Source organism: Alligator sinensis, unplaced genomic scaffold, assembly GCF_000455745.1.
Source record: "Alligator sinensis unplaced genomic scaffold, ASM45574v1 scaffold4_1, whole genome shotgun sequence".
Classification (NCBI taxonomy): domain Eukaryota; kingdom Metazoa; phylum Chordata; order Crocodylia; family Alligatoridae; genus Alligator; species Alligator sinensis.
The window spans coordinates 4298084-4310289 of record NW_005841887.1 but is presented as its reverse complement, the minus strand read 5'-3'; the positions used below and the strand labels follow the sequence as shown (position 1 = coordinate 4310289).

Sequence of the window (12206 nt, the reverse complement as noted above, 5' to 3'; positions counted from 1 at the left end):
GCTTATAGTTGCTAATGAAAGAGGAGTAGAAGGGGGGTTGGTTTACACAAGCCTGTTCTATATTACAATATAAAGAGGATGACAAGGAGGATACCCCTGTCTTGAAGTGCTCTTGATTTTTAAGGCATGCCTTGCAGCTTGTGTGCTTCTCCTCTGTCTTACAATAACCGTCCAGGGTTGGAAGGCCTGTCAAGGGTTATAACAAAAGATCGTGTGGCTGCTCTGATTTATGAACACCCTGAGCATGGGAGCACCGCAGCTCTACTGAATCTTTTAAAATAGCGTTGCCCGAATGGGAAATAGACCTCCAAGTAGAGAGCTGGAGGAATATCGGCCAGTTAGGGAAGGACTGAAAGCATGGGAAGGAAACCAAGGAGAGGAAGTAGCTGAGAACAGGAAAGCAAGTGGGAGTAAAATGGCCTGGGGCTCTGCAAGTCAGTACAGGCCTCTTTGAGTTTTTGTCTCGGGAAGCTAGAGAAGCAACTGGGTAAAGGACAGGATGTTGTGCTTAAACAAGACGGGTGATTTTTTGCAGATTCTTGTGTTAGACGAGAGCAGTGCTCTGCGCATCTGAAGAACTCCTCTACTGGGATGGATCTCTGTCACTTAGGATCTCGATCACACTGCAAATGCCTCTTTCAGTGTCTGTTTGACTAATACATTACCAGTCGACCACTACCGGTTGTAATTCTAGCCTTTTGCTACTGCAGAGCTTGCCACAGTGCTAATAACTATATACCATAACTTTCAGCAGTTCAAGAGCTCTGGCAGCAGCGAGCTACATATATTTCATGACTGTCCGTATAAATAATGTCTTTAATTCTAGGATGTTTGGGAACACCTGCTAGTAGCTTTCAGAACAAGGCGGCCTGTCATCTTTAGTTATTTTATTTCTGTGTTTCACGGCTGGTGCTCCTAGCTTTGTTTAATTCCATGTCCATATTAGGTAACTGAGATCCAGACTCAAGCTATGACCCTCATTTCCAAGCAAGTTGCAAGTGAACCCTTGCAAAGACGCATTCAGAGGTGATAATTGCCTGTGTGCCTTTCAATTTGTGCACTTTTCTGTTTAATTTCTTTGGGGGGAGAAACAGCTCTAGGAACAGGCTTGGCTACAGTATTTCTACCAGAATAAAGCAGTAGTCCTTGGGAATACCATTCGATGAGTAAATGTAAGGGGTTATCATGATGCACCAGTATTAAGTACTCAGGTTTATTTAGAAGTGAGAAGGCTGTCCTTCTTCCCTCTTCCTTATTCACTCCCACACCCAGGTAGAAGAAAGCACGTCTATATTAGAATAATGCATATGCAGTACCAGGCTGTTGTTGGGAATGCAGGTACTTTTTTTGTAAATGACTTCCTTTTTTCCTAATCTACAGTATCGGAAAAATGGGCAAGGGAACTTGTTCTCTGGCAGCAACCCCTTTCAAAGAAGGAATTTTTAAAAAGTAATTGCAGAAGGACTTGTCTTCATACATGGTTAAGAAATGAATGTCAAAATATCAAGAGGTGCTCAGACTTTCTGTTCCTATATATGGAGCGCGAAGCCTTGATGGTCTCGAAACGAGGTGCCTGAAAGTAAAGTAGTCGGTGCAGGTGCCAAACCAGCTTCCTGAAGCACAAGTAAAAGGTCATGATTTTTACTTTTGTTGTGAAGCCTCACTGATACGAGCCTGGCCCTCATTACGGAGTCGCTGCCGCGCTTCTGGAGAGAGCATCTTTTCAGTGCTCTAGTGATTCACAGATTATTGGTATCTGGTATTTTTGATCATGTGGACGCAGGAGACAAAATCCCTGCTTTGTGTTGACTAACGTGATGGTGAGGGGAGAGAGCAGAAAGGTCCTTTCTCTTCAAGAGCCAGTTTTCAGGGCAGGAGTCCTACCTGGTACTGTTGCTGGTACATCAGTGCGTGAAAGAGTCAGCGCACCTTTTGGCAAAGAATGGCAGGTAGGGCCAGGAGACAGTCTGCAGCATATGCTTGCCAGGGGCTCGTGAGCAGCGATTTGCCCCACGTGCCTGCCACCCATGCACACAACTTGGCAGGATGTTTCCTAGAGCAGCTGGCATTTCCAGTGGCACTCAATAGCTCCTACCCAAGGGGGTGAGTTTAGCTCTTAGATGAACAAGAAGCTGTATGACATCTCCACGATGGGGACCTTTGTGTACTGTGTGTCCTGCCTAAACAAAGGATGAGAGTGTGTTGTACACACTATTGTCACACTGTGGCAATAGTGTGACAACAGCGTGTATGGCACGCTCATCCTAAATTCCACCCAGGCCTCCACTCAATAATGCAGTGATGGGGTTAACAAAACAGGGGGACGGCTTTCTTGTATGGGTTCACTTTCCATACATCCATCGAGTGTCCCACTTCAAGAGAAAGGGACAAAAGTTGACTGTTATCAGCACTTGAATAAAAATACCTACAAAGAGAGACCCGCTGTATGAAGAGGAAACGTGAACTATGTGGACTAAGGAGAATTGTGAAGTTATCCAGCCTCTCTGGACTGAGTGTGCAGACCCTCAGCTATTCCTGTGGGATCAGAATGCCTAATTTAGCATGACAAAGGATTTTTAAGCCCAAAAGCTTGCTAAGAAAAATGTTTCCAACTATTTAAGTCGGTCTAATAAAAGATACCAGATTCACCCAAAGAGCCTTGTCTGCCTATGTCCTTGGACCAACACGGCTACAACCTACACCCCTGTAATTTAGCAAGATGCGCTAATGTTTCATAGGTAGTCCGTGAAGTTCTCTGGGAGAAAAGGTGCTTTTCTATGTAAAACAGCATATGGCTGCTTTTATTTTTGTCTCGACTAAGCAAGGTCTCTCTGTATCTTGCCACTGCACAGGATGCCGCCTGTTAGTCTGCCTGAGATTTTCCTCCCACCCCTTTGGTTCATGGCCCAGTTTCAGTGGGGCATGTGTACGTGTTTGCAAGTGGACAGCTGTGGCCTAACATCAGAATTCCCCTTAGTCCACATTGCTCAAGCTTCCTCTTCATACAGTAGGTCCTCCTTGTAGGGACCTTTACTCGAGCCCTGGTAATAGTCAACTTTTGTCCCTTTCTCTTGAAGTGGGACACTCGATGGATGTATGGAAAGTAAACCCATGCAAGAAAGCCATCCCCCTGTTTTGTTAGCCCCATCGCTGCATTATTGAGTTGAGGCCTGGGTGGAATTCAGTTCACAAAGTGACAAATACTGGTATTGCTGTAACGGGGGGGGGAGTTTGTGGCAAAGCGTAAGTCTTGAAATTGTCCGTCTAAAGAACATCATATGATTTATCAGTTTAGTTAACATTGGTTTTTAGCCTGGCCTCGTTTGTGTGCATCGGAGGTGCATTAGATAACTATTCTACCCAGAGCTAGCTTTGAAATAAGGATACCTTGGACTCTTATTTGCATTATTTACCATAAAGAATTGACTGCTTTAGTAAAGAAATAGGATTCACTGCCCTGAGGTTGAACCTCAAGAAATAAAACTTATTTGCTGTCGTCTGGAGCAAACTGGAGTAGAGGAAGGGGCTTATAAATGCTGGGGAGCAAAATTTTTCATGCTTGAGACAAGACCACAGATTGTGCACAAGATCTGTGGTGATTGCTATGGCAAATACAGGACGTAGCAAATGAAGAGTAGACGTACGAGGGATATGAGTTTTTTGTGGTAGGAATATAATTCCATGTAATCCAGCGTAGAAAAAAAAATCAGGAAAGAGGATTCAAGATGTCGTCTCTGCCATAGCTAAGAAATATGCTGACCTGGATTGTTTCATCTAACAGCAACAATTGAGCCATAAAGTTGAGAGAAACATTTCATGTGAACTGGATGGAGGATTTTTTTTTTAATTTCTAGTAAGAATATGGTGTATGGTGGAGAAGAGGAAACGTATTTTGAGAATCCTGACTATAAACCTTATTTATTTTATTTAGGTTCGTCTTAAATGAGCTGGTACAGACTGAGAAAGACTATGTCAAAGATTTGGGAACTGTGGTAGAGGTGAGTTGAAATGGTCCTACAATCTGTAATTGCTCACTAGAATGAAGTGGTGATTTTCCATCAGAATCAACAGTGGGCTCCTGGAGCGCACCTATTTAAAAATGTGCGTTTAAAGCCATTTTCCTGTCTTGTCTGGTATGCAGCTTCCTAAATCCAAGCTGTGGGGTTGCTGCTAATAACTCTGGAACCTGTTGAAGCCAACTGCAAATATTACTAAATGTCAGGTTACAGGGGTGTAGGCTGTAGCCGTGTTGGTCTAAAGACATAGGCAGACAAGGTTCTTTGGGTGAAACAGATATCATTTATTATTTAAGTTGGTCTAATAAAAGCAAATGTTAGGTTTTAACTCAAATGTGTTGCTTCAGCTGGGTTGTGATTGAGACCTTTCTGACTGTAGTACAGTCTTCAAGACTGTGATAGAGAATAGATCACCTTTTTACTATTATACAGAGATCGTAGAAATTGTAGGAAATTAGGGTTGGAAGGGACCTCAGGAGGTCGCCTCTAGTCCAACCCCTGCTTAAAGCAGGATCATCCCCAACTAGATCATCCCCAGCCAAGGCTTTGTCTAGCCGGGTCTTCAAAACCTCCAAGAATGGAGACTCTCTGGGTAACCTGTTCTAGTGCTTCACTACCCTCCTGGTAAGAGGTTTTTTCCCCCCTGATATCTAACCTACATTTCCTTTGCTGCAACTTGAGCCCATTGCTGCTTGTTCTGTCATCACTGAGAATAGTCTAGCTCCATCCCCTTTGTAACAACCCTTTAGGTAGGTGAAAGCTGCTATTAAATCCTCTCTGTCTTCTCCAGAGACAATAAGCCCAGTTCCCTCAGCCTCTTCTCTTCTCATAAGTCATGTGCCCCAGCCCCATGAACCATTACTGTTGTCCTCCACTGTCCTCTCTCCAACTTGTCCACATCCTTTCTGTAGTGGGGGTCCCAAAACTGGACACTACTCCAGATGTGGCCTCACCAGGGCTGAATAAAGGGGAATAATCACTTCCCTTGATCTTCTGGCAACACTCCTACTAATGCAGCCCAGCATGCCATTGACCTTCCTGGCAGCAAGGGCACACTGCTGGCTCCTATTCAGTTTATTGTCCACTGTAACCCCCAGGTCCTTTTCTGCAGAGATGCTGCTTAGTGCATTGGTTCCCATCCTCCTCGAAAAATGAACTGACTACTAATAACATCAACATAATTCAGCATGGCACAAACCAGACTCTGGCATTTTTAATACCTCCAAAATCTGGTACCTACACCCAAGCTTCATGGCCTATCAAGAGGTTTTTTTTTGTCTTTTGTTGTTTTTTTTATTTGGGATAAAAGAAATAGTGTCTGATATTTGCAGAATTATCCACTAATTCTTGGAGGCTTTGGGCCCCCAACCGGACGCTTAGCTCTTCACTTTGAGGCAGTCGGTGTACTAAATTCTAGTTGTTGCAAAATGGGGGATCCAAAAAAGGGGTGGGGGGGGGGTACCAAAACTAGCTGCCTATGTGAATGGGTTTTTTTACGGTTTGTCAGTTTATCAACTCAGTGGCTGTTCTCCCTTCCACACAGTAGTTGCTTTCAAAAGCTTTCCACTTGTGTGTTGTCATACTAGTGAAATATGATACAAATGTAAACTGATGGAGCTGCAAAGCTCCAAAGACTCCTAACGTAATGCTCAGGAGGCATGAGAAATCCTACTTATGTGGATTTGCCGTATGGTTTTGTGCTCCCAAAATACATTCTTTCATAAATGGAAGAAAAAATTATCTGTTCAGAGTTTGTCATCTTGTGCTTCTCTGGGAATCCAAAAACTCAACAAACTACCTCTTTATTTAACTTTCTTCTAATTGCACTTGTCTCTTTAGTGACATTTAATAAAGGCTTAGTTAACCATTGTACAGCTGCAGAAGAAATCCTCGTATAGCTTGCTTTTAAGCAAGCCGTATAATTTTTAAAATAGCGAGGACCAGTATCTTGCTTTGAATTTGTGTTAAAAGGCATTTATAAACTCCTGCTTTTCTTCTAAGGCAAGAAATCCTATGTATTGTGACACGTAACTTGTACTTGCTCAGAAAAAAAAATGAGCCTAATTGTTCTCCCTCTTCAATTGGTCCATTTGCTAATTGCTGATCTCTCTTGCACTAAAGGGCTTCATGAAGAGAATAGAAGAAAAAGGGGTTCCTGAAGACATGAAAGGGAAAGACAAAATTGTGTTTGGCAATATCCACCAGATTTATGACTGGCACAAAGAGTAAGTCTTTTTAAAGCATCTTTGATAATTGTACTTTATTAAAGGAAAGAAATAAAATGAGAATTGTGGTGCTTGGCTTCTATCCATGCTTTTACACTTGGGTTACTTCAAATTCATCGTGGACAACTTTCAGGCCAAAATTTCCAAGGTGTGGTAACTAAATAACAATAGTCCGATTATTCAGAGGTGCTTCTGTTTAACCTCTGCTTCCACTGGTCTCAGTGGGCACATCTACACAAGCCGTTTACTGCAGAGTTGACTAATTAGCTCCACAGTAAACCTTGTGCATCTACACGTGCACCCCTATTAGGCTGGAGTAAAATAATTAACTCCACAGCAGGGAAGTGCTTGTAAATACAAGTACTACCCTGCTGCAGAGTTTTTTTTTTTAACCAGCAGCAGCACACTTGTAGACACTACTCCGGCTGGCTGGGCCACAAGTGCAGGGCTGTCTGCCAGCTAGCCCCGTGCTGAAGTACCCTTGTGTCCCAGGCAAGCCCCTCTGTGGCATGTTGAACCGGGGGCACCAGCCCTGGGCTGGCAGGCTGACCCTCCCCTTTCTCTTCATCTAAATGATCAATTTGCAATATCAGATACCTTGAACAGAAGATTTAATTAGAATAGAATAGTGTCTTCAGACAGACTTCTGTCTGATTCTGCACAGAGTGCTTTTAACAACACAGTAGAGGCCCTGGTTAGAAATACGCACATAAGCAACTAGATTAGGATGGCTGCTGATACTTTTCTGATTTAATTTGTAATCCTATGAATGTTTTGTTATAATAGAATTCTCCAAATGTCCATATCTGGTCACTGAGCTCAGATCTGGAAGGTGGCTTTTTGTCTTGGCAGTAGTCCATTTGCATTTATAAACTTCCATACTCATGTGTTGAATTAGAGCAAAAGTGTAAACTTGAGCAATTCATGCCAAGATAAGCTTTCTGTCTGCTTCTCTGCTGAGTACTTGCAGCATGCTTGTTCACCATGTGGTCCTAATGGTGTTTAGTGCATAGGCCAGTGGTTCTCAACCTTTCTAGACTCAGAACACCCCCTCATTGGACTGAAAATAACTTTTCTGTAAGTGAGAACGCTTTGCAGGAAGCGGTCTGCGTGACAGCGATCCCGTGGAGCAAACACAAGTTCACTGTTGGTTCCAGGGGGATGGGGAGTTTAGACGCTGGCTGCCCCGCACCCGGTTTCTCCTACCAATGGCTCCTCCTCCCCACCAACCCCCCGCTGCTTCCAGAACGGGAGGGGGGGAAAAGGAGCAGAGGGAGCTCGTTCGAGGGGTTTCTCAGCTGGGGCTGGAGGGTGCGGTGGGTCCCCACCCCACAGTGGCTCCAGTATACCTGCCCCACCCTCCAGCGGGGGCTGAAACCCCCCCAGATTCACCTCCCTCCACTCCCTCCCCACTCCCGTTCTGAAACAGTGACAGTCTGGCAGACACAAGTTATAGAAGATGCTACGTTTTGAAACGTCTTCATCTAAATCCTCCTGCAATGCGGGGTCAGATTGACACCCGAGCGGTCACTTTTTTTTTTTTAAGCAGTCTGTGGCCATGCACTTGTTCGGTCATGGCTGTGGACCACTTTCTCTGCCCGCTTCCTGTGCCCAGATCAGGCAAGAATTGTCACTTCTGTCTGTACCCCTACTTCAAAAACTAAGTTATGTATTCCAGTGCTTGCCTCCTCGTGGCAGGGCTGGGCACTGGGTGGGGAAGGGTCAGTGGCAGGGATACGTCTGAGCCTGTGTTTATCTACTTAGCTTATCAGCTCATCTCCTTCACAACTTGCCATGGGCGACTGGTGCCTCCCGAATCTGGGGGGACACCAGATCACCAACGGGGGGTCCCCCAGCGGCCGACTGCCAAGCCAGCAGCGAAACCAGAACTGCACTTCCAGTTTTGCAGCTGACGCTTTCAGGGGGTGCACGGCCGATCTCAGGGGGTGCACTTGCACCCACGTACACCCCTACGCATCACCAATGTAACTTCTTTATCTCTTCATAGCTTGTGAAGGATCTGGTAGCACCCACAATGCCCTGGCACCCTGGTTGAGGATCACTGGCCTAGGCTTAAATTTTCCCAGCAGAGCTATGTCTGAGGGAATGAAAAGCAGGTGTGTCAGCATAGGGGGCAAGGAAAAACCATTTATTTCCTAGGGGCTGTAACACTGATGCACAGGGAGCACCCCCAGAAGGGGGCACCTTAAAATTTTTCCCAGCTCTGAGAACCTTTCTGGGCCCTTGGTGAAAAAGAAATCACATCTTCAACCTCTGCAGTTCTGCTAGCAAAAGCCCAGGCTGTAGATGGAGGCAGTCCACCTAGAAATCCCTCGATTCCAGAGAGGAAGACGATGAAAAAAGGGTCCTGTTTCTCTTTAGGGTGATGGTCAAAAGGTTTCTAAAAGTTTTGTTGAAGTGTTTCTGCCTTACTTTTAGGCACGTAAACCAATTCCTAGAAGTTTTTAAACCATAGATCTTCAAGGCGTCTGGTCTAGGCTAGACAGTGTTTTGTAAATTCGCTAACAGCCTCATTGATCAACCTGCCCTCGTTATCACTTTTCTGAAAGACTTTCAATTAAAAGCTTGTTTTCTTTAAACTAAATTGACAAGTGTGGCAGAAAAGTAATTTTAATTTGGTCAAGACTTTTTCTCTGTCTCTCTGTTGACCAACGGAAAAGGTTGGTGAAGCCTGATGTTTTCACGCTCCTCTTTGGCTATTGGATGAGGAGTCTTCAGCTGAAAACACCCTGCTTTTGCATTGTTTTCCATTTGGGTTTTTTTGCGGGGGAGGTTAACCAGCTGAAATGAAAACCAGCACACTCACAATTGAATACGTCATATCGAAGAACAGACCTCTTGCACTACACCATCTTAAATGCATACAGCACGCTGCCATTAAAGGAAAAAGCCGGTCCTTTCCCCCGCTCCCCTCTCAATTAATTTTAATATTGACTTTTTTTTAGGTAGGCTGGATAATTCGGGGTAGGAAAGACAAGTGTGGCATGGGGAGACTTTCTGAGTTATTCCTCTTCTTTAATTTTAGCTTTTTCCTGGCTGAACTGGAAAAGTGTCTTCAGGAACCTGACCGCTTAGCGCAGCTCTTTATAAAACATGTGAGTTGTCTCCTGTGTCCCACAGTCATCGTCTTTGGCAAAGCCTCTTTCCCCATGTTGTCTGATTTGCGCTGACTTGCTATTCTCATGTGTGTTAAATGTTAATCTAGATATCAAAAAGTCCTAGAGTTATTTTGTTGTAGCTATTGAAATGCCCTACAATGTAAAAATCTGTTTTAAAATTGTGGGTTTTGGGGTTGTTGGCTGTTTTTTGGGGGGAGGGGAGTGTGGGGAGGGGGGGGTTGAACAAAAGATGACACTCCATTGCCTATGGATAGATGCTAAATCATCTTTACACTATCAGAGTCACTGTCAAGAGGCTTTGAGTTGGGGTTGGAGCTAGACTCCCAATGGGAAACTCCAGCCTCCTAGCAAATTTCAGCGCTGGCGGAGTAGGGGAATCCTCTTCTGATTTATTTTTTTGCCTCATTTGTCCACTTTGTGAGGAAGAGCAGCAAAACAGAGCAGGTAGAGCCTCTCCTCCTCCTTTCAGTAACCACATGCCATTCTCACACAGCGGGCTGGGTTCGTAGACATTAGGACTGGAAGGGACCTCGTGAGATCATCGGGTCCAAAGGTTGGAAATAGGAGGAGGCTTCTCTTGTCCCTGTTGTTGGCAGGAGGGAAGGGTGAAAGATCTCTTCTGCTTCTTTGGTTAAAACCTCAGAAGTTGCTACCTGAGCCTGAAAGAAAGGGCGAAGAGTTTTTCTACTCTAGGTTCCCTCCTGGCAGCAGAGGAGAGGCTGGGAGTATCGGAGAACTTATACAGGGACCAGGGCTGGTCAGGGCAGATGGAGCAATGGCAAGGACTTCTTCAGTGACGGCCAAAATCTCATATCCATCTAGCCTTTCCAGAAAGTTATCATGTGTCTTAATTTAGAACTACTTTTTAGAATAGTATTCGGCAAGGATTTCATAGGGCAAGATAGTTTTTATTGGACCAGCTGTGTAGTTAGGCTAGTTAGGCAATCTCTCAAATGCAAGACACTCTTCTTTGGGTCTGAGGCATTAAAGCCAGAGCAGCATAGTAGTAAAGGACATTTGGAAGAGGGAAGAGAGAAATTCCCAGAAGTAGCAGACACAATTAGTGGAAGAAAGGAAGCTGATTACTGGGAGATAAAGGCCTATCAAAAGGGAGGAGGGCTTTCATGTGTGGGAAGAGTTTAGGAATCGGTAGGTTTTATAATGTGCCATTAAATCAATATCAGTGTTAAGTCCATGGTTTGTAGTGTCCAGCCAGCTTATGAATTTTCCCAGGGTTGTCTTTGAAAGTTTGTAGGTAGACTTCCCTTGAGCATGAGGATAGCGAGGTCACAGGAAATGGTTGTTCTGTGACAAATGTGCTCCTAATGGTGTATTTGTGTCTGTCTTTCATTTTTCCTGTAAGAGTTCATTCTGGTGCAATCTATCTATATATAGATCCAATGCATCAGATGCTGCAAGGGCAACTATGTGGGTTCATTAGAGGCAGGTCCTGTCAGACCAACCTGGTGGCCTTTTATGACCAGGTTACAAAATCCTTAGACGCAGGGGTAGCAGTGGACGTAGTCTTTCTGGACTTTAGGAAAGCCTCCGACACTGTCTCTCACCCTATTCTCATTAAAAAACTAGGGGACTGTGGCGTCGACACCTACACAGTCAAATGGGTCACTAACGGGCTGGAGGGCTGCACCCAGAGAGTGGTGGTGGACGGGTCTTATTTGACCTGGAGGGATGTGGGCAGTGGGGTCCCCCAGGGCTCGGTTCTTGGGCCTGCGCTGTTCAACATCTTTATCAGTGACTGGGACGAGGGAGTAAAAAGCACCCTGTTCAAATTCGCAGACGACACTAAGATGTGGGGGGAAGTGGGCACGCTAGAAGGGAGGAATAGGCTGCAATCGGACCTAGACAGGTTACAGGGGTGGGCAGATGAGAACAGGATGGGGTTCAACACTGACAAGTGCAAGGTGCTGCACCTGGGGAGGAAGAACCAGCAGCGTACCTACAGGCTGGGGAACTCCCTTCTCGTCAGTGCGGGGGCAGAAAAGGATCTTGGAGTCATTATTGATGCCAAAATGAACATGGACCGACAGTGCGGGGACATGGTCAGGAAGGCCAACCATACCTTGTCATGCATTCACAGATGCATCTCAGGCAGGTCCAAGGAGGTGATCCTCTCCCTCTGTGCAACACTGGTCAGGCTGCAGCTGGAGTACTGTGTCCAGTTCTGGGCGCCTCACTTCAGGAGGGACGTGGCCATTATGGAGAGGGTCCAAAGGAGAGCCACTCGCATGATCAGGGGGCAGCAGGACAGGCCCTATGAGGCGAGGCTATGGGACCTGAACCTGTTCAGCCTCCACAAGAGAAGGCTGAGGGGGGATCTAATGGCCATTTACAAACTAGTCAAGGGGGACCAGCAGCCATTGGGGGAGTCCCTGTTCCCCCGAGTGCTACCAGGAGTGACTAGAAATAACAGTCACAAGCTGGCAGAGGGTAGATTCAGACTAGACATCAGGAGGCGCTACTTCACTGTCAGGGCGGCTAGGACCTGGAACCAACTTCCAAGGGAAGTGGTGCTGGCTCCTACCCTGGGGGTCTTTAAGAGGAGGCTGGATGAACACCTTGCTGGGGTTGTTTGACCCCAGTACTCTTTCCTGCCCAGGGCAGGGGGTCGGACTTGATGATCTGCTCAGGTCCCTTCTGACCCTACCAACTACGAAGCTATGTGGGTGAAATTAAACACACGCACACACTATATATATAGATATATAGATATCTATATCTAGATATAGATAGCCTTGTCTATAGGCTATATCTATAGCCTATATCTATATGTGTGTGTATGTGTGTTTAATGTCACATATATATAA

General features: G+C 45.4%; 1 protein-coding gene across 8 annotated transcripts in view; it reads left to right on the top strand.

Annotated features, from left to right (window-relative positions):
• LOC102377708 (kalirin RhoGEF kinase) overlaps positions 1 to 12206 on the top strand; it is a 140371-nt gene that overhangs the window by 69966 nt on the left and 58199 nt on the right. For all 8 annotated transcript variants that reach the window (XM_025196963.1, XM_025196965.1, XM_025196962.1 and 5 more), the window contains 3 exons: positions 3932 to 3998; positions 6138 to 6241; positions 9288 to 9357. In XM_025196963.1, the coding sequence (XP_025052748.1) occupies positions 3932 to 3998; positions 6138 to 6241; positions 9288 to 9357 (241 nt within the window). The remainder of the gene's footprint in view (positions 1 to 3931; positions 3999 to 6137; positions 6242 to 9287; positions 9358 to 12206) is intronic.